A 24,328-nucleotide genomic window follows, 5' to 3' on the forward strand; every position below is an offset into this window, starting at 1 on the left:
TAACAGGAAACTTTGTGTTCCTGAAAAGCAGTACTTAATCAGTCTTGGTATTACATTACTGGAAACAAAGAGAAACTGAAGTTATTAGATGAGGGGGAAAGTTGTGACACTAAACAGAAGAAGATGCCAAATACGGAGAAGAAATAGCAGGAAGAAGGAGAAAATAAATACAGCAACAAAACTGATGGATTTCTCTGTCGACTAACTGGATTTCAAAATGTACTATCTAACGTACAAATTGTTTTCACAAAAAACTCAAAGTTCTAAAAATCAATAGTGGCAATAGCAACTATTAATTTAGTGACCAAGCTGGATGTGAAAATGGATGTGTAACACCACGCATCGCTGGTGAAGACAAGGGTGCCTATGGCAGGAATGTGGCCAATATTGCAGACCTATCACAAGCTTCCATTTTGGGCAGGTGCTATTATCCACCTCACCTCTACATGTGGAATTTATGATGCCATGACTGTTTACTGTGTGTGGATTCTATGAATCTTCTGATTTCCATCACACACAGATTATATGGAATTTTAAATACAAAATATGCATTGTCTAAGTTGTGACTGGACTTTATTCTACTACTCTAGAATGACGTAATTATGATTTCTGTTTGAGGCACTCATGAATATATCATCAAGAACTGCTACTGTTTGGTTCATAGACTAACTAACAATTTTTGTTGTTGTTACCAAAGTTATTTAATGTTCAATAAACATTGTGGCCTGAAGTGAGGGTTGCAACAGTTAAAATACAGGTCAGTTGTTTTTCAAAAATCTTAATTGATTACTGAAATATAGGTTTGAATGTCAGCTAAACATTTTGCATGGTTTCAAGATAGCTAGTCTACACCAACAATGAAAAATAGTTTTATACGAAGTTCTAATTCTTCATGTCAATAAGAAAGAGCATCTAGTAGAGAATGTGTACAGTAGACAGATTATTAAATCTATTATATCCACTACCAATGACAAAGTGTGCTTGCTACAACCAAACATGCAATTCACTGTTGAAGTAGAAGAATAATAAAAATACGTAAGCACTTCTACTAACAGGGGAGAAATTGCTGTGATTAGTTTTTTTTAATGGAGTGTAACTATTATAGTTAACATAAGTATTTACTCAAGCAAAATGAAATTTGTGTGTAAATATAAATGAGCGTGGTCATGGAATTATTCATGAAACTTCTTCATAATCACGCAAATCTTCTATGTAATAAAAATTGGATCTCAAAATGGTCGGCATTTGGCTGACAGATGTCTCAAACAGCATATACAGGAAATGATGACTACAAAAAAGCATTCTACAAATTTTTCATTTTCTTTCCTACCAAAAGGAATTTAGTGAAAATGAAGAGTTCTTCTCTTATACTGTTGCTGTATTCATCAAGCAAAGGTATTACATCAATATCTTACCACTTCTTGATGAACGTGAGGAAACCACATCAGGTCCATTATGTACCCACCTATTCTCCGTCTGATTCAGATACTGCATCACTGAGTCTTACGGTATAATTGCTTAACTCATACTATATGGTATTTATGTTGTTTCCCAATGACACTTGCATATCAAATGTATTTTTCTTTCTTTCAGTCTCTTTTATAACAGCATTTCTCGCAAAGTAAAAGAAGTATTGCTAGTGGAACTACAGAGAGAAGACTCTAAAAGCTGGTTTTCTGAATGAAATTCAGAGACGGGAGTTAATGGGAGGAGAGGAAGTAGGACTTTCTTGTCCAGTAGATAATACATCCCAATCTCTCCCCTGCCATTCTCTTTCCTAAACCCCTTTTGGCCATCTCATTTCCTTTTCTATTCAGCCAGAAAGAAGATTTGGTGCAGACACCATAAGATTATGAAAATATTGAACTCTGCAATACATTCAAATGTAGTAATTTTTCAATAATGGCTGTCTTTTGAAGAATGTGTTATTGGCCATTTTGTCAGTATATCATTCTCAAGCAGGCAATAACTTTCTGGTGGTGCATTGTATATGTTCCCATTATGGATATCTTTTAAAAACATACCACATGTTTTGAGTACCAGCAGACTAAACATTGAAACAAACAATTTAATTTTGATTTTGTTATGTTTCTTGTTACGCAGGGTAGTCTGCTGGTCGTCACCTTGTTTTCAAATGATCCCTATAAACCATTTTGGGAACATATATATAGTGCAGTAATGTATAACAGTTGCCTAATTGAGAGAGATGTAACACTCAAAATTTGCCAATAATGTGTTTTCCAATTCAGGTAGAACCACTAACAGAAAAGACTCCTTTTAAACAGTATGCGATTAACCACCTCATTTATATCCTATTACCAGCCAGTTAATTATATGAGGAATATATGCTAATAGATCAGATAAAAAGAGAGGTCCAGTTTTCTTGTATGTAGTGCTCACTTAATAAAATGGTTTACAATTATTTCATTTCAGTGAACAATGTTATAAAGTTTAGCAGATACAAGCCATGCAACAAAGAAATGAAACACCATTAGGGATAAGGAGTGACTTACGCAATTTTTTCACTTGGCGATCTCCATGGGACATCGTCATCTAACTCATCATCACTTTCATCACCTGCATCATCCTGTGGTTCTACAGCAATGTTGAGAGAGGAGCTAGTGAACATGTCAGGAACTGGCAATATACTTGGACGGCGGCTACCTGTAACAAAGAAAAGGGGGCAGGTTGGTGGCAGTGCCTTATAAATAAAGCATTTGTTACAAAATAAGGTAATGATGAAGTTAAGCTTGCTGATAGTACAGTAAATTACTGTAGTTGTGGGAAAGACAGTGGAAATGCAAGAAATATTTCTAAACTGGACAGACTAATAAGTGACAACAGTACTCTTCCTTGTCAGATCTCTGTTGGTAAGAAATGAGATAGAACCCCAAATGTGGCATCTGATTAACTGAAAACTACTTTCCTTCTAATTTCATCAAGCTTTATGTTTTCACTCATAATAAAAAATCATGATCTGTTCCACTAAAGAGCAAAATGAATATCATAAAATGACATAACTTTACAAATCGTTGACTCTATGTCAGTATGCTGTTCAAAAACATATTACGTCAACTTGGAACAACTAACCAAAAGAGAGATGATGTCACCAATCCATGAGCAATGTAAGTTGTGCACATACATGTACAATTTTGACTCATGAGATATAGACACTTGAAATATTTCCTCTGATTTTGTCTTTATATGTGATAAAACACTTCTAAGACACACATTTTCTGTTTCACTGTGTGTGGCTACAACAGCCTAAGAAGTATCTTATACGCTTCATTGTACACTCATTTATGTATTTGTGACAAAAGTTTGGTATTAATTTTAAAAAGAAAATGTATTTCGTATTCACGAACTATTATAAATCCTTGAATATGATTTCACTTAGGATCTGTGGAAGGGAGATTAGCATATCTGTTCTTTTGTTAGTACGAATTATGTAATTTTGTTTTTATAACATGTTCCATGCAGTGCCAACACCTCAAAGAAAATGGTTTGCTTGTATATGCTCTGTTTGGATGATGTTTTATGTTTTCCATTATTAGGAAGTGTATGTGTATACACAGCAACATTGCTGTGCATCTATGAACACATTGCTCTGTTCTGCGCAGTTCTGCAGTTCAGTTCTGGTTTGTACAGTTCTGTGCTGCACATTTGCATGTGGCATTGTGCAGCACGGCACATCCAGCATGGATGCAGCTTCACAATGAATGGGAGAGTGTACTTCATGAACCAATACCAACCCCCCCCCCCCCCCCCCCCTTCCCCCAAGATGGTTAGTAGTATAGCCGAGTGGAGGTTGAAGGGATGGCTACGATGTCAGGCAGCGGAAGTTTGAGATAGGGTAGCAGGTTGGTGAAGGTACAGAGAGAAGCACTTGTCAAAATGCTTTATTTTCCACTTGTACATCACCACCGCATTGGTGCAAGGTAGTGACCACACCACTGCTCCATGGGAAGAAGACCAGGTGCCTGGTGAGCTGTCAGCTAGCATCCAGCCAGCTGGCTCCAATATGTGCACCCAGCTTTGCCAACGTGAACCCTGTTGGGTGAGTCACATCACAAACACCAGGTATCAGTGGTGGATGTAGACGAATCTTGCTATAGTAGCCAACTCTGTGGTGAATGACTGTGTCCCATCAGCCATTGGTGCACAGTGCAGAAGTGTGTCCACCACAATGACAGAGACCGAGCGAGGTGGCGCAGTGGTTAGCACACTGGACTCGCATTCGGGAGGACGATGGCTCAGTCCCTCGTCCGGCCATCCTGATTTAGGTTTTCCGTGATTTCCCTAAATTGCTCCAGGCAAATGCTGGGATGGCTCCTTTGAAAGGGCACGGCCTACTTCCTTCCCCGTCATTCCCTAATCTGATGAGACCGATGACCTCGCTGTTTGGTCTCTTCCCCCCAAACAACCCAACCCAACCCCACAGTGACAGAAGACGACTACTGTACATACAGCAGGAGTCCAGCTTTGGCCAGAGGGAGCCTGGAAGGCCTGTTGCATTGTGGTACTGGAGTGCAGACTTACTGCAGGTAGGCAGACTATGACAGACTCGAACTAGTATCTGCTGTCAGCTTCTCCATGTTGTCCCCTTGCCCGGCATAACCCACATGTCCTGGAAGGACTGCTGGGCTATGAATCAAACTGCTACAAAAATTACAGCTATTTATACAAGGTATCAGTGAATGTAGTGGAGATGTTGAGTTGCAGACAGGCACATCAAAAAGATTGCTACACAAAGTAAGCTTTTGATCACAAGGCCTTCTTCTGAAGTAGACAATAAATACATACATTCACACAGACTCAACTTATACACCACAGTAAATTTCACGATACTGTTGTTATTCAATCTTGGATTTTCCATTGTTTGATGCTGTAGCATGTTATGCCAATGAGCCACATTTAGTCATGCACTTGGTAACACCACCCAAACCAACTGGTAGAAAAATCCCCTTGCCCAGACTGCAAGAACTGTTCATTACTTCTGCGATGTCAGGTTTCACTGCGTGAGCCTGGCCCATCTCATAGTATTTCAACATCTCAATTGTTATAACTGAAATGGCAACACCCTGTATCCACCAGCAACTGCTGCAATACTCCTGCATACTCTCACTGATTTGCCCCCAAATGGTAACAGAACTACACCGTCTACCTCCAGGGGAAGATGTGGTGTCCTTGGTCTCATTGAATACCAGTCTGCAACAGCATATCACATGTACAGCACACGTTTCCATTATAAGACTGTCTGGAAGGCCAACCCACAAGATTCAGAGACTACATTTCATATACAAACCTTACTTGCTAGGTTTAATCTTATGCTACTAAGTTGTTTATTAATACCCTCATTAACAGACTACTAGTTTTTTTGGAATGCACATTACATCATGTCTTCATACTTCTACATCCTGTCAGTCATGAACCCTTGGCAACTTTCTTTGCAGATGCTGATGGCTCGTCTCGCAGCCTCATATCGTCTTAAACCCAAGGGAACACATTCACATTTCAATAATCCAAATTCACATTTCATGCTATAGGGACCCCATCTACCAGTACCTGTACCATTGGTGGAAGGGATTGATGGGTGGTTCTCTGCATCAGATAGATGAAGGCTATGCACAGCAGAGTTAGATCCACAATGGTTCTAGGAATCACAATGCTCAAGGCTACAGTGACTCATCATTGCTCTCCCCTAAATTGCTTAACATGCTGCATCAACGAACTGTTACACTTAAATCTGCTCTTCTTGCATGGCTATTAACTGGTTCTATTAACTGTTCTGGGACTGGATCAGGTCCAGTTTCAAAGTATCATTCAGGATGGTTAGAGTCTGCTTTGACAGTACTTCTAATGATTTGTCAGGCTAGTACACATGTGACTCCATCATGCTCAACTGGGTAATTCCTGTAATCACGGCTGCCTTCCCATTAATTAATAACACATTACCTCTCAGCTCCAGCCACCTTGCTTCTGTGAGCCTTCCATGCTCATAGCAGCTCACCCCTGCTACCACATTACTGTACACAGAATAAATCTAGTGTAACCATGTTTGCTGGAAATAAGGTTGGGTTACAGAATGCACCTTAAATGATCCTGTCCTCCTGCTCTGCCCATGAATAGCTGCACCAGCATGCTCTCTCACCAGTTTGAATCACCTGGGCTGACACATTGTAATCTTATCATCTCTGTCTGACAATACTTCAGTTTCTCTTTCTTCATCACCCTCTTCAGAGATCAACAACACACCACCTGCCCTCACTCATACAAACTTCCCTACGGCTTCCCACTTCACTGGAGAAGGATGCATGGTGTAACATTTGAATTGTGCATGCTTCCCCACTACTGGGAACCTAACCAGTATGTACAACCTTGCTCAGTTTCCACCTCTACTGACACCATATGGTAGTAAAGCGTACACTCTGCCATACTTAGCACTGCTATGAATCTCAACTCTGATGGTAATCCCCCCTGTAGTTTATGCAGCCCAGACAAGTATTGCTCTGGTGTAGGGCAGGCCTCAGCTGCTCTTGAAATACATGATGAACAGCTTCCTGTTACCAGAATGAGATTTTCACTCTGCAGTGGAGTGTGCGCTGATATGAAACTTCCTGGCAGATTAAAACTGTGTGCCGGACTGAGACTCGAACTCGGGACCCTTGCCTTTTGCGGGGAAGTGCTCTACCAACTGAGCTACCCAAGCAGGACTCACGCCCCATCCTCACAGCTTTACTTCTGCCAGTACCTCGTCTCCTACCTTCCAAACTTTACAGAAGCTCTCCTGCGAAACCTGCAGAACTTCCTGTTAGCTCGCCATTACCACTTATGCATACCAATTACTGTCTACTAACAACTGTATCAGCCTTGTTATAGTCACACTTGCATTCTTCTCATCCTTGTCCTCGGTGTACAGCAATCTGAGGACAAAAGGCTGTTGCCACTAGTTAGCACCTATATACAAAGAAATTGTAAAGAACCCTTACTCTAACACAAAAACTTATTCCCTTACCCTCAGTACCCTAAATAATCATCAATAAACACAATAAAAAAACCTCTGTCATTTCTTTGACCTTATTGCATGTGGCACCTCCCACACAGGTCCATTCACATTCCCATGTCTACTTCTCTGCTAGTTCCTCTTCATGCCTTTCTCTGGCTCTACTCTTACTATGCCTTGGATTGACTCCAAAGCACCTCAGAATCATCACATGGATCAACACGCACCACTGTCAATTTTGCCAGCAACTGTAGCCTAATGGTGACTACATCTACAGACTTATCAACATTAATGTGAAAGACTGCAGCGAGGAACATTGCATTGAAGTAGCATGATGCTATTAAACATATGATATGTCAATGACTTATGCAGGGTGTAAGTGCAGATATTTTTATATGTGGTACCTTAATATGTATGCAAATCAGTGTGCTGGTTGTTTTTTCTGTGTCAAAACAGCCTCACTAGAAACATATAATAAATTTTACAATTTGATGTTTTCTGCACTGCCGTAACTGCACCACCAAGTGGACTACACCTGTCAGTCCAGAATAACCATTTTGTGTCCACATGTCCACACTTCAACATCCAATTTTGTGCTCGGGAGAAAATATACATTAATGCCCTGCTCTTGCCACATGTTCTTGGAAGTACTGCTCAACCCAAAAACATACAACCTGTAATAGCTGTACTCATTAGTTTGCAAATGACATAAATACTGATGTAATGTTGTTCAGTACATTGTTCTCAGTCACTAACAGGAATATCTACACTTATACACATTACACCCTGTGTGTATGTGAATTAGCATTCAAGACTATTTGGTTCTGTCTACAAGATTACTATCAATCATACATAACTCAGTGCCACAGAAGAAGCTACAGAATTTACAGTTATGTATCATTCAAGTATTACATGTATTGTATAAATAAACTGATTAATGTGCTACCTTTTTTGTAGACATCTGCTTGTATTTACCTCAATATTGGTGCAACAATCTGGGCCTTTGATTATAAACAACCATGACAAATGAGAGATATGTGCCCCAGTTAGTACGGTGTGAATTCACATAGTAGCTTAACATCATTCTGATTGTAAGGTGCAACCATTCCATTTCTACCATTTGACTGGTTCTACCATTTGACTCTGGGTAGAGAACAACAGTTCTGTTTCTCCTCATGTAACAAGCAACATCATTCCTTTATCATGTCTAACATAAAATTTGTCTACTGATCTGTAACAATTACCTCCTGCACCCAACTGCTGATCACTGCCCATGTGGATGTAGCTGCTTCCTGGATTGACACAGATATCATCTCCACACAACAAGAAAAGTGATCTATTATCGTCAACACAGAATGGTTCCTGCTGGAGTTCAGTTAAATAATAGTTTAACGCATCCTCCCCAATGTAGATGTAGGTGTAGAATAATTTTGGATGGTTTCTGCACTTCTGGCAGTCTCTGTAATGGTATTTGTTTATGACTCAAGTTCGTACACTGTGCACACTACACACAATTTTTCAGATATCACTCCACATCTTCCTTCCATCAACATCCCTCAGTTACCCTTAACCTGCACCCTTTGTGACCTTGATCATGTGCCTCCCTGGATGGCACCACTTCCCATGGACCTAACCTAGTTACCTTACACAACAGACTGCTATACATACTGAACTGCAGTTGTGCTTTGTATAGCTTGCAATTTCTGTGAGTTTTCTGCACTGCTTGTCATTCAGCAAGGCCATGACCCAGTACTCATATTACTCCTACTTTTCAGCTCAAAACTTCCACATTTCTGTGTTTCTTCCCTGGTTTGAGCATAACTTCACAGTCAAATTCACCGAGTCTTTACGCCCATCCTATTAGTCCCATCAACTGGGTCTTTCAATCATTAATTACCATTTTAGACCGGCATGTTCAGTGACTTCGTTAAATTTTCTCCCACGAAGGTAACACTGAAAATGTGTGACTAAGCATCTCCTTCTCTGTGGTTCAATAGTTTTCCCTGCTATATTAAGCTGTCTTGATGTGAAAGCCACAGAATGTTCCTTGCTATTGAAACCTTGACACAGGATATCCTCCCCCCCCCCCCCCCCTTCTGAAAAATCTAGAAAACTTAATCTGGTTTTGACACTGAAACTTTTCTGAACTCTTCAAACACATCGTGACACTCTCCATGTACATGAATTTTTCCCCTTTTCTCAACAACTGCATGAGTGGTTGAGGTATCAACAAATCCATTCACAAACTTCCTACAATAATTCGAAAGCCCTATAAAACAACTGTAGCTCTTTGTTCAACTTTGTACTTGGAAAATTTTCTACTGCTCGTACCAGTTTCAGATTCATTCTCACCCCATTCTTGCTGATTAAATGGCCTAGGTAACCCACTTCTTCTGAAGCAAAATGACACTTTTCCATTCTTAACATCAGGTTTGCAGCCTGCAACCTTTTAAATATTTTTTTCAGTCATTGCCTATACTCCTCCTTGTCTTTTGACAATACAATTATATTGTCTGCATCCACTAGACACTGGCAAGGCTTCACTCCCTTCAATATTCTGTCCTACAATTTCTGAATCATTGCAGGAGTATTCTTCAACACATAGGGTTCCTCCAAAGCTGATAATGGCCCCAAAGACCAAAAATACTGTCTTCATTAGGTACCCTCTAACTGATGGTATTGACTTCTTAAATCCATGGTAGAGAAGTATAGAGTCTACCTCAACTAATTCATGGTCTCTGTGTTGCTGGGTATGGGTATTCATCTGTTACAGCCTTACTATTAAGGTCATCATAAACAATGCAGAATATGTACTTCTTAGAAACGTCTATAGAATTCTTAGGTGTGACCACAATGTCTGTACCCATGGACTCCTGCTCTCTTCTAATATCCCATCAGTCAGCTGCTGGTTGATAAACTTCTCCATAACTGGTTGCAAATATTGAGATATCTAATATGGTTCCCAGCACGCTGGTGCTTCATTGTAAGTCAGAATCTGGTGCTATGTATTGGGCATCAATGGCAATAGACCCAAAGGAAAAAACAAATCTGCAAACTCTAACAACTCCATCTACTCCCTTTTAATGCTCCACCTTTTTACATAATGTAGGCATAGAGACAGCCTGTGGGTGCCCTTGGTTTACACCCACAGTGCACCAATGTGTAATGTGCAATGTCCAAACTTATTACTTTGTCAGCTTCATCTCTTCAGTGCCAAAATTATGTAAATTCATGATGGGTACCACCTTCCTGTCATCTCTCTTCTGTACGTAAACAGTAATCACTTTAATGAAGCAACTCACTGAATCCAACACATTGTTCCCTTCCAGTGGCTCAATTATGAACAACATATCAAAAGTTAAGTCTGGCTCTACACTGACCCACAGTGACTTTTGGTGCCACTTGGCACACAGTCGTATGAATGAAGCCTTAGTGTACCTGTACCTTTTTTATTGCCCAATATGATACACACACCTTGGTACAGATTTACACTGGAGGCAGCTTCCTCTAGCTGGAATATTTTCCCACTAAGTTTCACCACACACTGCTGAAGGTCAATTTTGGCATGATATTGATGCAAAACAGGACAGAGCAGCATGGAGAGCTGCATCAAACCAGTCTCAGGACTAAAGACCACAACAACAACAACATTGATGCAAAAAGTCCAACTCCATGATCATGTTGTAACCCTCACTTACATGAGGCACTACCTCCACACATTGATAAAACTGAACTGCCTCCACTTTCAAATCTATCTCCACTGACCCTAACGGCCTTACATCATTATATTCCATCCCAAGCAACCTGTAGCATAGTGGGTTCCATCGGAACTGACCCACTAGGTCTTTACTGGCTACCACCACATGCTACCCTATATTCAACAAAAAACATACTTCTTGCCCCTTACAACACGTACTATTACACATTCTGCCTCTGCAGACGTACTTGTTACATCTAACACTGATGGGAATGCCTTTTGGACTTCAGGTTCCTTCTTGCATTTAACAGCTATTTACTTCCTCCCTGTCCATGCCTATTACTGTTACCATAATTATGTTGCTGATACATGTTACCTGTACCCCAATCATGTTGGCAGCATTGCCTCTCCAGTACCATGTTCCACTTCAATAACTCTTCACATTTGTGGAGAATACCCCAGCCTATCATGCACACCACTTGACATATCAACCTCTTCACATTCCATTGCCACCTACCAGCAGAACGGAGATCATTAGAGCACCCTTCTAGGCATATGTGATAGGAAGCCTCTTAGAAAAGCATTGAGTGCTCTTTATTGGCTTGCTGCAGCAAAATTTTATTTGTTTCATCATTCTGTCCCAGCTCATGCATGTGTACATTCACTTTCTTTATTGTATTGGCAAGATCTTCTATGGATTCCCCATGCCTCCGTATAATAGCATTCAATCATTCCCAAAAGAATCTTGCACTGTTCTGCTTCCTGTACCTCTGCAGAAGCTCCTGTTTTAACTGCTTAAATGTCTCTGCATTCCTTAATGCCTCTGCACATCTCACAAACATTTTTGCCTCTCCCATTAATTGCAATTTCACCACCTGCAACAACTGAGTATTGGACCAACAACAAATAGCCACTGGCATAGTAACATCCTCCACAAATGACACCCTACCATCAGATGACCTTCCAGAAAAGGAAATGATTAGCGTAGCAGCAAATGGGTCTTATCACACGGTCTGGTGCCTGGAGCCATGCTATTTGTTCAGTCTTAATCACTACTTGCACCAGTAGCTCTGGTTTATCTGCTGACAACTGTACTATCTTTTCTGTCAATACATGCACTGCCTCTGGCTCTGATAAACTCTCATGTCTCTCACTCTACCACTCCCTATTTTTAACCATCTCAACACCCTTCACAGCCTCACAACAAGACTGTAACATGGTATGTAAAACAAGATACAGATACAAACAGTGCATGGTGCATAATGCTGAAGAAGACTGCAGTGAGAACATCTAAGACGCTCCAAGTCCTGCTCCTTGCAGTTACTCTGAAATTAAGACACACCCTCTGGTTTCTCTGGCCTATACAAAGCAACTCTCAAGTAATGGTGACATTTCTACCTGGACCCTTTGTCTGTCATAAACACCAAAAATAACCAATAGCTCTCTCAGTCATCTCATTGTGTTGACACTGCTAGCTGTGATCCAGACTTTGTCATGAATGACTGTGGCCTGCCAGTTGTTGGCATGCAATGCAGAGGCGCACCTACCGCAGTGGTGGAAAATGGCTACCGTGCACAGAAAGCGACCCATTGCCCCCTGGAAAGGAGTATGGCTGTGGCTGGAGTGAGCCCGGAAGGTGGGCTGTGCTATGGTATTACGTCTGGAGGGTGGACTTAGTGTAGGAAATTGGTACTAACAAATATAGAGCTATTTATACAAGCAGCAGTGCATATGTTATGCAAATGTGCCGTTTCCAGTAACAAACTCGACAACACCTCCAAAACCTATTGGACAATATAAAATCTGCTGCTCACTTGAGAGAATGTCACCATTTCTGACACCAGTTATTGCCAGTTGGGGTTGGAGGGGTGACTATGGTGTCAGGATGGCAGGTGGAAAAAGGTTGAGATGAGGTAGCAGGCTGGTGAAGGCCCAGTGTGTAGCAGCTGTCAAAATTATTACTTTATTTTCCACTCATACATAAGTGCCGCATCAGTGCAGTGTTGTGACCACACCCCCAATCCACAGGAAGAGGGCCAGTGAGATGTCAGTTGGCATCTGGCCAGCTGGCTGCATATTTATATAAGCAGCAGTGCATATGTTATGCCAATGTGACGTTTCCAGTCATGAACTTGACAACACCTCCGAAACCCACTGGTAGAGAAAGTGCCATGCCAACACTGTAAGAACTGTGCATTACTACTGATCTGGTAGGTTTGACAGAGCCAACAAGGCCTGTCTCACAATATTTCAACAGGTTGGTTGCCATAACAGAAAGGACAACACCATGTGCCTGCCAGCAACCTGCAGCTGCAACAGTACTCCACATATTTTCACTGATCTGAATGAAATGATAATGGCACTACAATGGGAAGAACCATTATTGATATACTTCCACATAAATGGCCAGTTGGTGAAATATTTATGTGACAGGAACTAGTATGTTACTTGACCCTTCCTAGAATGTATGTTCTTGGAATTTTAGAAATAAACCTTCACATGGGCCACTCCAGGTAAAGTGATCCAATAAAATTAAGTTGGTTGCTTGACCATTTTTAAATATTTTTGTTTTTTGTATGCGATTACCATATATATGAGAAGTTAACAAAAGTTTTTTAAAAAAAATTACCTTGCACTGATACTGAATGGTGCCCATTTTTATTTGTAAGCACATGGAAGTTCTGTAATTTGGAGACATTAACATTAATTTGAATATCTCTGCACTGGTTTAAATTACAACGCTGGAATTGACATGATTGTTTTTAAAAAAGTCTCCTCTCCAAGACTGCTTATTACCCAAAACACCTTAAATTCAAAAATAACCAATCAAAATGACATCCAAAGTTTAGTCTTGAAAATTTAGAAAATCCACTTTTCAGACCCAAAAGTAACAACTAAGCAGTGATTTACCAGAGTGTATTTTTTCTCTCTAGCTAGATACCATAGACTACTAGCCTCATACAGAGCAAGAACACTGACAAATGTTTCCTTAATTTTTTATAAATTTTTGTAATTTGAATTTTTTTTTGTGAAGTTTGGGGCTAGTTATCTAAATCAGGACTGAACATAAAAATTTGATTTTTGCACATTTTGTACACTTATATGATAGCAAAGAACTGTAAAAATTTCATCATCAATATTTGACTGAGAACACAGAAATGAATTTTTGAGAATAAGGAAATAATTCACATTACACTACAATGGATCTTATGGTTGTTGCCTAATTCATGTGTGATACTGTCTAACTGTAACCAATTATTATTGTAGTTAAGGTACTGAATTATATGCAAAAACTCAAAAATTATTGAACTAAACATTTATATTATCTTAATAAAATTAAAATAAATATTTTCAATTAACACACTTTCGAGATGCAGTGCTTCCTAATCCTAGTAATAACTGTTAAGAACACTTATTTCTTCAGACAACTTTTGTGAAATTGAATAAGACCTTCCAGTTGCTGTGATAAGTTCAAGCACTGAAAGCTTTCTTAATGTGTTTTTCATTGGTATTCAAATTCTGTCGCTAGCAAATTTCTTGACTGACACTCTTGGGCCAGCAGGGTGGTAAAAATTCACAAAAAAATGATTTTTTTCCTAACATATCCTCTCAAGCCATGGAAGCCACTACTGTCCATCACACATACATGGCACCTTGTTGTTCAGTAAAACACAGATGTAATTTTACAGACACAATGATCCTCATAAATTTCAGTTTCTGATGTTACATAGCATCAAACTAACTTTTCTGCAATGGTAAGGAATTTGTGGAATTGCCTTGTCCTTTTACTGCTATGAAGTTTTCATATCTGGTTTGAAGTGTTGTTTCAATATGAAGAACTACCTCTTATTTCTTGATGTGAAAATAGGTGATGTCTTTAATACTACCTTCCCAAAAGGCGTTCATGTTCTCTATTGTAAGAATTCTTTTTCTTCTTGTATTGGCTACCACTTCCATCTGAAAAGTATATGAGTTTATCAACCTTGGGAAACTCTTCTTTTATGTAATTTGTTATATACTTTTGAAGCACATGGACAACTGAAGTGCTGTGCTCCAAATAGTCAAGTAGACTGCAAACTTCAACTTTCTCATTTTTTAAGTACAGAACAAATGGATGCACTGTTGCCTGGTCATTGACCCAGTGGTACTCTTGTATTTCATCCAGAACTGCAAGTGTAAAGTCTTCTGCAATATCAGCTGGAACTACGCATTCAGTTTCATAAAGTTGTGCTTTTTTGTTCTTCAAAAACTTGCTTTGGATTTTAAAAACATAGTGGTTATTTTTGAGATTTTCTAAGTTATCAATTAAAGATTCAAAGTACTCTACCTCAGATTTAACCACTATTATCATTTTAGCTCTGTCAGTTGTGACACACTGTTTGCAGGTAACATTGTCAGGCATTTCCTCCTAAGATTCATTAAAACAATTCAAGAGCAGTTTCTTTACCAGGGCATTATCACACAAACTCATCATCATACAGTCGTAACTGTTAGTGTCCCATACCTTTAGATCTAGTAACTCTTTGTAGTTAATATCATTGAGTTTTGCACCCAAAATCATTAGTCTGACATTCTGATGATATAAACAAACTCATACAGAGTGTTTTACAAAATACACAACTTAGGATGAAGGTCACAAAATTTTGACCTTTCAATTTTGCATTCAGGATGAGCATTTTTGAAAGCTACATTAAGTTCATTCAAATTTGACAGTTCTAGTTATTTCTGCTTTGTTACTTTAATTCTATTTATAATAATTCTTTTGCTATATCTGCTACCCAGGTATACTCTACCATTTTCACTGTCTTCAGAAAAACTGCTAGGTCTTTCATAATGTCTCTTCACTTACACCTTCTCCTTTCTTCTTTCCTAACACTGGTAGAATGCCTTGCTCTTTCACTAATTTTTGGTTAGCCTAACCAAATGATCAGAAACATCGAACTCATGAACTATTTTTTCTCTTGACAGCGAATCAGGAAGCATACTTAAAATTTTAACTTTTTCCTCTTTAGGTGTCACTGAACACTTACCTTTTAATTTCTTGATTGAGCTCAAATATTCAGTGTCAGATGATTCTGGAGGTAGGTCTTCTGATTATTTAGAAATACTGTTGGTATCTGTATTATTAAAGTATGATACTAAGTCTTTTCTAATTTAGTCTGAAATTCGTTGTACCTTGCTTTCAATAACAGCTTTTCTATTTCTCATACTCAATTTTCTTATTTTCAAAGCAGGAGAGACCTCTAAATTAGAACAAGCAAAATCTTATTTGGTAATAGCTTCCTCATTAGGAATATGAATGTTGTCATTAATAAGGTTACATTATTCTGGTTCTGGATTCACAATAAATATCTTTGAGTAACAGTTTGAGCACAGGGAATTTCTTGGAAAGCTGTTTTAATCGCACCTAACAAGTACAAATGTTTAAGTTTAATTTCTCCTCAAACCTTTATTAACTGGATTTTTATGAACTTTGAGTGGATCAGAGCATTTATTCCCAAAAATGTGATTGTACTTCAGAACATACTCATAATTTAAACAAAATTTGTCTATCTTCATCAAAGTTAGGGTGACCAGACGTCCAGATAAATCCGGACATGTCCTCTTTTTTATCTCTTTGACCGGGGTCTTGGAGGATTTTTAAATTGGTCTCCTTTTTTGTAAGCCTAAACATAATAAAATTATATTTGCATTATTTCCATTCTATAGTTCTTTTCTTAAATATATTACCTACGGATGGCAGCAGGATTGTCAATTTTATCGATCACATTTTACATAAAGTAATTCAGCATGGAGCTGATAGTCTTTCTGATAATTTGGAGTGTGTCATCACGAAAATTCATAGCTGTTTTTTCTAATTATTCTGTTAGAATGGAACAGTTACATTCATTCTGTAAATTTGTCAACGTAAATTACAAACTAGTCCTGTCTCCTGTGAACACTAGGTGGGTGTCTCTTTTCCCAGCCTCTGAAAGGGCACTGGAAATGTATGCTGCTCTGAAATCTTACTTTCTGTCTGAAAGCAAGCCACCAAACGTTTTGCTTCAGTGTTTCGAGAACGGGTGAACTGGAGCCTATTTATGGCATTTCCATTCACTGATCCCTGTGTTCAATTCAAATATTCTGCATCCAGAAAAGACAGCTATTCTGTGCTTGAAGTGATTGAAATTTTCGGTTCTGTGTGCAAGTAGCTTGAGGACCGATTATCTGAAAAGGTTAAACAGAAGCTGGAAATTGCAGCAGAAGAAGGGTTTGATAAAGAATTTAAACTTTTAATGGAGGAAACTATGTTGCTGTATCAATCGTGCCATGGATATTTAAAATGCTGGCTCTGTGTGTTTGAAATGAATGTCTCTTAAAAAAGATATAACTACAGTGATGTTGAAAAAAGCATTTTGTTTTTGCAAGTTAAATGTAGAGCTTTTGAAATTGAAGACATAAAATTCTTCAGCCAATTCTGTAGTAAAAAATGGGCCAAGTGTTTCTGTGAAAGTAAGTCTATTGATTGTCATTCAGAATTCACTCATTACAACACAATACAGTGATGACAGGAATAGGTTGAACATTGAATCTGTTAAGGGTGTGTTGATGATCTAGTATAATTTAAAAGACTTTTCCTGTGTATCTTTTTACAGCTATCTGCTATGCATGCCTACACTTATACAGAAAATTGGATCCTTCGAAAAGTACCAATAAAAGTCATGGAATGTATGTCATATCTGTTAATTAATTCATTTATTAAATTTGAGCATGTGATCTAAGTATTCTCTTTTTTTCTAACTTTGTCCTCCTTTTTAAACCTGTTTGTCCTCTTGAACCTGAACCATAAACTGTTTTGGGCCACACTTTATTTACTATCTGTCCAGTGGAGTATTGTTATCAATTTTATTACATTCCAATTAGTCTTTCAAATTTATTTATTATTAAATTTTAAAATTACACTCACGATGAAAGCACATAAAGTATTATACACTCTCAATGAAGTATGTACATTCATTGTAACAGATGTTTCTGAACACACTGACTACAACAATGTCACATCTGGTAAATGTAGTAGGTGTACACATTTCATGTATAGACTTGTCACTTACTACGGGGCTCCTGTGCAGACTTGCTACTCTGTCCGCTGAGCTCCTGCACACACTTGTCTCTAGTACTAAACTCATGCACAGAATGTTAGTCTGCTCAATAACAAAGAAATTTCACCTGTTCGTTATTTTACCTTTATCATTTTGAACTTATAATAAAGTGCTACTTAATTGAGAATAGATGTAAAGGGGCAATTTTTTTAAACATAGAACTAAAGAAATAGTTCTATTGTTTAATATTTTATTATTATAATGAACAATACTAACTAAATATAGCATGATAGTGTTAACTAAATATAGGTTACAACTAAATTTTATTACAATGAAACATTAAACCATTTAAAAGGGCAACAAACATAAGGTCAGTTGCAGCGTAATGTGAATTACTTCCTCATTTTCAAAAATTCATATCTTTGTTCTTAGTCAAATATCAATGATGAAATATTTACAGTACTTTGCTATTACATAGGTGTACAAAATGTGCAAAACTGAAATTTTTATATTCAGTCTTACCAGAGATAAGTAGCCCCAAACACCACAAAAAAATAACGATTTTCAAATTTCAAAAATTTATAAAAATCAATGTTCTTGCTCTATATAAGCATAGTAGTTTATGATATCTAACAACAGAAATTCAGTGTTCTTGCTCCATATAAAGTTAGTAGTTTATGATATCTAACTACAGAAAAAAATACACTCTGATAAATCACTGCTTAGTTGGTATTTTTGGGTCTGAAAATTTTCAATAGCAAATTTTGGATGTCATTTTGAATGGTTATTTTTGAATTTGGGGTATTTTGGGTAATAAATAATGCTGTAGAGAAGAATTTTCTAAAAACATCATGTCAATTCCAATGTTGTAACTTAATCCAGTGCAGAGATATTCAAATTAATGCTAGTGTCTCCAAATTGAAAAATCACCATTCAGTAACAGTGCAAGGAATAAAATTAAAAATGGTTAAACAAACCTCAACTGATCACTTCATATGGGTTGACCACTATAATGATCAACAGCTATATTGTAGTGTTCGCCACTTGGATTGGATGAGCATTTCTGTGATGCTCTTAATCATGATGAAACAAGCTGCTTCTTTGGATCTTTATTGTCTGCACTGTCAATCATATTTGGAAATGGTTACAGTTTGATAAGCAATCCTCAAGAATGAACGAAGGTTTTGTGAGCTACTTCATTTGTGACTGATTTACATCTTCTTAAGATTCGTCCCATGAATCTCAGTGTAGCATGTGTTTTCATATTAGTGTTACGTGCTCCTTTCAGTTTAAATAACTCCAGAAGTATAGTTCTAGATATTTAACTGTTGTAACTATTTCCTGTGACTGATCACTCTGTAACTGAACAACAGTATGTCTTTCCATCAATTTCCACAACATTATACTTGTTTATGTCAAGGGAACAATACAAGATACAACACAAATTTTGTGTTTTTCAGGGCATATGAGAAACAACAATTAAGGCCAGTGCAATAAAAAATCAATGCTTCAATGTTTTCTTGCAAAGAAATGCCAATTTCATAGTCCATCTAAAAATACAGTGCAAAGTGCTACACTTCAATTAAATAAATAATTATCATTTATTAAGTGTTGTTTTTTTCATGCCAGCCAGTGGCTTTTTATTTTTGGGAGGGGTGGGGGGGGTAGGGGGAGGGTGGTTAGGACGCAAGACATCTAAGGTCATAAGCGCCCAGTATAGGACCATAGAATGCTGGATCCACTAGGGTAAAAAACTGTTGCGAGGTCCAATACTAAAGGAAGAATAAACAAATCTAAAACATCAAGACGTTACGGAAGAGTATCTAAAAGACATCGACAAGACACCAGAGTCTCCAGGTAGAAATCAAATCTCTTTTGTCATATTACTGCGTTTTAAAAAACTTAAAATGCGAGCCACAGCTCACACGTCATCTGCTAAAATGTCTGGCAAAGCGGGCAGCTGCCCAACCCTGAGACGTAAGTGGCTAAATTAGGGGTAGAGGATCAGGAGATGTCTGACCATTAATGGCTGGCTACAGAAAGGACAGCTGGGTGCAGGGTCGCCACTCAACAAGTGGCGGTGACTAAAGTGGCAGTGCCCTATTCGCAACTGAGCCAACATTACTTCCTCATGACAAGATGGCCGAGAGGAAGTCGACTAGGCTGTTGGGAGAGGTTTGACTTCTCTGAGTCTGTTCTCATGAAGGGAGCTCCATGCCGAAGTGACGTGATATGCCGATAGAGAAAAGTACAAATATCTTGCGACAGAACAGAGTAAGAGGTGGGCTGATCGAGATGGACTGCGACCTTGGCTGCAGCATCAGCAGCATCATTCCCAGGCACACTAACAGGGCCAGGAACCAACATGAACATCACTTAGGCTCTCCCACCTGGGAACAAATGGAGGCAGTCCTGGATCCGTCGAATGATGGGATGGACTGTATCGGGATTATCTAGACTCTGCAGGGCACTGAGGAAGTCAGAGCAGATCACACAGCGAGTGAGCTGGTGCCTCTGAATGTAGTGAACAGCCTGATAGAGGGCAAAAAGTTCTGCTGTAAAAACTGTGCACTGGTCAAGAAGCCGGTATTGAAACTTATCAGCCTCTACGACAAAAGCACAGTCAACACTGTGGGTTGACTTGGAACCATCAGTGTAGAAAAATATGCTATCAGCAAGTTGTGAGCGAAGTTCAAGAAAGTTGCAGCGATATAAATTGTAAATGGTAATAGCCCATAATATATGCAACAGATATACTGAGAAATACTTTCATATCTGATGACTTCTCACTGTCAATAAGAAACACTCTATTCTCTTTGAGTCATTTTATTCACAAAGCCAGCTTTATATTGGTCATGTTCCATTCACTAGAGGACAGAGAAGGACTCTACTGCATGCGTGTCAGAAGTTAGGGAACACTACATCAACCAGCATATGACTGGTTGCGGCCCTCTAAATCTGAACCAATAGAATAAGTGGAATTGATTCCCACAGAGAAGATTTACAGCTTTCAAAGGGTTTATTAAATGCAAACTTAAAACATGTTCGATAAATCTACAGCAGAGAGATATAACTGATACAGCCTATATGTCTTGAAAATGGGAATTACTCCTGCTTCTTTCCAAATTCCTGGAATGCTTCATTACTCCAGCAACCTATACTAAATTTCTACTAAAAGAAGAGTATTCTTTTGTATTTTCATACAGGTATGCCATCAGGTCGTTCCCTCTACTGAGAAATTTTAGTAGTTGAGTTCCTATTCCACAGTAATTTTATTTCTTCATATTCTATTCATTTCAGCATTTATATGATAACTGAAAGAAGGAATCACAGTATGCTCTTCCTCAGTGAAACAAATTTGGAAGAGTGAATTATTCTACTGTCTGGAAGAGAACTTTAATCTGTAAGGAGGTTCTTTGTGGTATGCATTCTGCAGCATAGTGAAAGATTTATTCTAGGTTGAAGACTTCACCGCAATGGATTATATATAATATGGCGTGTGACGAGGGCCTTCCGTCGGGTAGACCACTCGCCTGGTGCAAGTCTTTCGATTTGACTCCACTTCGGCGACTTGCGTGTCGATGGGGATGAAATGATGATGATTAGGACAACATGACACCCAGTCCCTGAGCGGAGAAAATCTCCGACCCAGCCGGGAATCGAACCCGGGCCCTTAGGATTGATAGTCTGTCGCGCTGATCACTCAGCTACCGGGGGCGGACACCGCAATGGATTAAACAATACACACAATGTGTTACCCATATCACACGTTTTGTATGTATGTTTCAAATCATTCATGAAAGTTATTTCACAAAAAATCAAAGAACAAAAACAGAAAAAGTAAACAAACACTCCCAAAGCTACTGATCATTTATGGAAGATGAATGATAAATAATTTCCAGCAGGTCAAATCCACAGGACAGGCATGAGTACCCACTTGAGTCCATCTAGCTCACTAGTGGACAAGCTCAGGTAGTACAGCTACCTACCAGGCATTTCTGGAGCACACACTCCGAGCATAAGCATGTGGACTTGGCCACTCCTATTTGCAGGTACTTGGCCAGGGCAGTATGTACTTGCAGGAAAGGACCAAGGGCCGGGCTGACTGACTGCCTGTTGGTGTGATTGGCTGCCAATGTGTCAGCTATCTGCCCACCATATCCACCTGCCACTGGGCAGGCACTCAGTCTGGAATAGTCTGCCGTCGGAGAATATATTCTGAAGAGGATAGTTGTGCATATTCAGCTTACCAAATAAGTAATTACTTCTAAAATCTGCACAAAGTTTACACTGTAATGCTTATTCTTGATAAATTATGAATGTGTTCCAACAAGGTACATAAATTTGGATCATTCCCATTGGCAAGCAGGGCTCTATCAATTGAACTATCTGACAATGCATCACTGCCCAACTCAGAGGTTTTTTCAGCCAGTACTTAACACTCTTCATACTACATGGAGACTCTCCTGCAAGCTTTGCTAGACTAATATCCCTGAGAGGAGGTATAGGAAATATATAACCTATTAGCTGTTTCCAGAATTAATATCTCATGCTGTGGGAGACTACACACGCAATAACTTTCTGGCACATCAAAATCTCATGGCGACTATATCCTCTTAGATATGTACTGTCTACAATTGTATCTCTTCAATAAGTGGAGAAATTAAATATGAATTTATATCACTTACCTCTCCTTTGGTTCAGAATCTCTGGACTTAAAAGATTTGGATTGTCTCCAGGTCGAGGTACATCAAGATGATTTCCTGTAACTGCTACATCTGGTGTTAAGGTGGATGGATTATTCTCTTTCTGACCTTGCTTTGATTCTGAATTTCCACAGCTATCAGAAGATGTAGCTGCAATATAACAGAAACAACTAATGTTTATAAACAGTTTCAACCTAACTAGCATTGAAATGCAGAGTAAATACATTATTTTTTTACAGTTGTATGGACATGCCTAAAATATACAAACAGGATAAGTATTTTTTGTCCGTATTACATAAGTATTGAAAGGAGACAAGTAGGTAAACATTAACTTCACTATTTCATTTGGAATGGTTCATATCAGCTTCAAATAGAACTTTCTGCCAGTGATTTTTTAACTTTTAATTAAATACAAATTTATAGCGATGTGAGGAGAGTGCACTCTTGTCAAGGATTTTTAATTTGATGTCAATACAAATATAGCTGAGGTGATAGATACTGGGGAAGAGTGACAGCACTGCAAGTGGTTGCAGAATATGCAGTTTCAGTTTCTGGGAACTCAATTTCCAGCATTGAGAAACTACAATATGACATTACATAGAAAATTGTGTTATTATTTTGGGTAATGCACAACGATGCTTTAAAAATAATGAGTGAGAGTGGATGTAAGAATTTTGCACTTCACAAAACATGCCACACCAGCTACTTTCCTGTTGGGTCTACCCCAAATGACACTATCACAGAAAAGATAAGCATGTGTTTTTCACATCCGTAAATAACTCATGTCCGAATTTTGTAACCTTCCTTAATTTGATGTGAATTTTCAACTGATTCAGTCCTTGAATTAGATTTGAACCATGACAGTATCAGCAACATACATTGCTTACAACATTTACTTATACATCATCATTTATTTTCCAAAATGATACTTCTGAGACATTACAGCTTACTGTCAAGCATATGAATGAATCACATGTCAATTCAAGCTGCTGTTCTTGTTATTATTGTAACACGATCACTAGAACAAACTTTGTCAGAATACGTCTCATGATACATCCCAAAATATGTGCACTATTAACATGAAACATTCTTTTATCCTCTTACACTTGTAATCCCAGCCAGTAATACTTACTTCTTGAAGTTTTTCAGGTTTTTCGATACTCTGGTTTATTGGTCTCTAGCAAAGAACCATTAATGTATCCAATGTTTACAGCAAACAGCATTAACATCTTACACTGCTAACAATATCAGTGGGAAGAGTTCCATAAAGTAGAAATGAAATGAAATGTGGAACCTAGTCAATGTTATTTGGAATCTTACACAGCACTGGACTGCCCTCATTGGAAGCTTCCTTTAACTATGAACGGGCAATTGTTGTAACCTCAAACAGAGGTTTCCTATGATGGGGTGTGAAATGACTGAGATAAAATAATTCTGCACACAAATAGTACAATGATGCGCCAAAGAAACTGGTACAGGCAAGCGTATTCCAGTACAGAGATATGTAAAAAGGTAGAATATGACACTGTGGTTGGCAATTCCTATATAAGACAACAAGTGTCTTGTGCAGTTGTTAGATCGGTTACTGCTGTTACAATCACAGGTTATCAAAATTTAAGTGAGTTTGAACATGGTGTTATAGTCAGCGCATGACCTCTGGGACGCAGTATCTCTGAGGTAGTGATGAAGTGGGGATTTCCCCACATGACCGTTTCACGAGTGTACTGCGAGTCTCAGGAATCCAGTAAAACATCAAACCTCTGACACTGCTGCGGCTAGAAAAAGATCATGCAAGGATAGGAACAACAATGACCGAACAGAATCCATCCAATGTGACAGAAGT

At 38.5% G+C, this 24,328-nt stretch overlaps 1 protein-coding gene across 1 annotated transcript in view; it reads right to left on the bottom strand.

Annotated features, from left to right (window-relative positions):
* The window catches only part of LOC126460891 (potassium channel subfamily T member 2), a 627,462-nt gene that overhangs the window by 177,273 nt on the left and 425,861 nt on the right, over positions 1-24,328 (bottom strand). The window contains exons 13-14 of the mRNA XM_050095956.1: positions 22,468-22,635; positions 2,514-2,664 (exon numbers count right to left, since the gene is read on the bottom strand). Coding sequence (XP_049951913.1) covers positions 2,514-2,664; positions 22,468-22,635 — 319 coding nt within the window. The remainder of the gene's footprint in view (positions 1-2,513; positions 2,665-22,467; positions 22,636-24,328) is intronic.

The sequence above is a fragment of the Schistocerca serialis genome, chromosome 1 (assembly GCF_023864345.2).
Source record: "Schistocerca serialis cubense isolate TAMUIC-IGC-003099 chromosome 1, iqSchSeri2.2, whole genome shotgun sequence".
NCBI classification, from domain to species: domain Eukaryota; kingdom Metazoa; phylum Arthropoda; class Insecta; order Orthoptera; family Acrididae; genus Schistocerca; species Schistocerca serialis.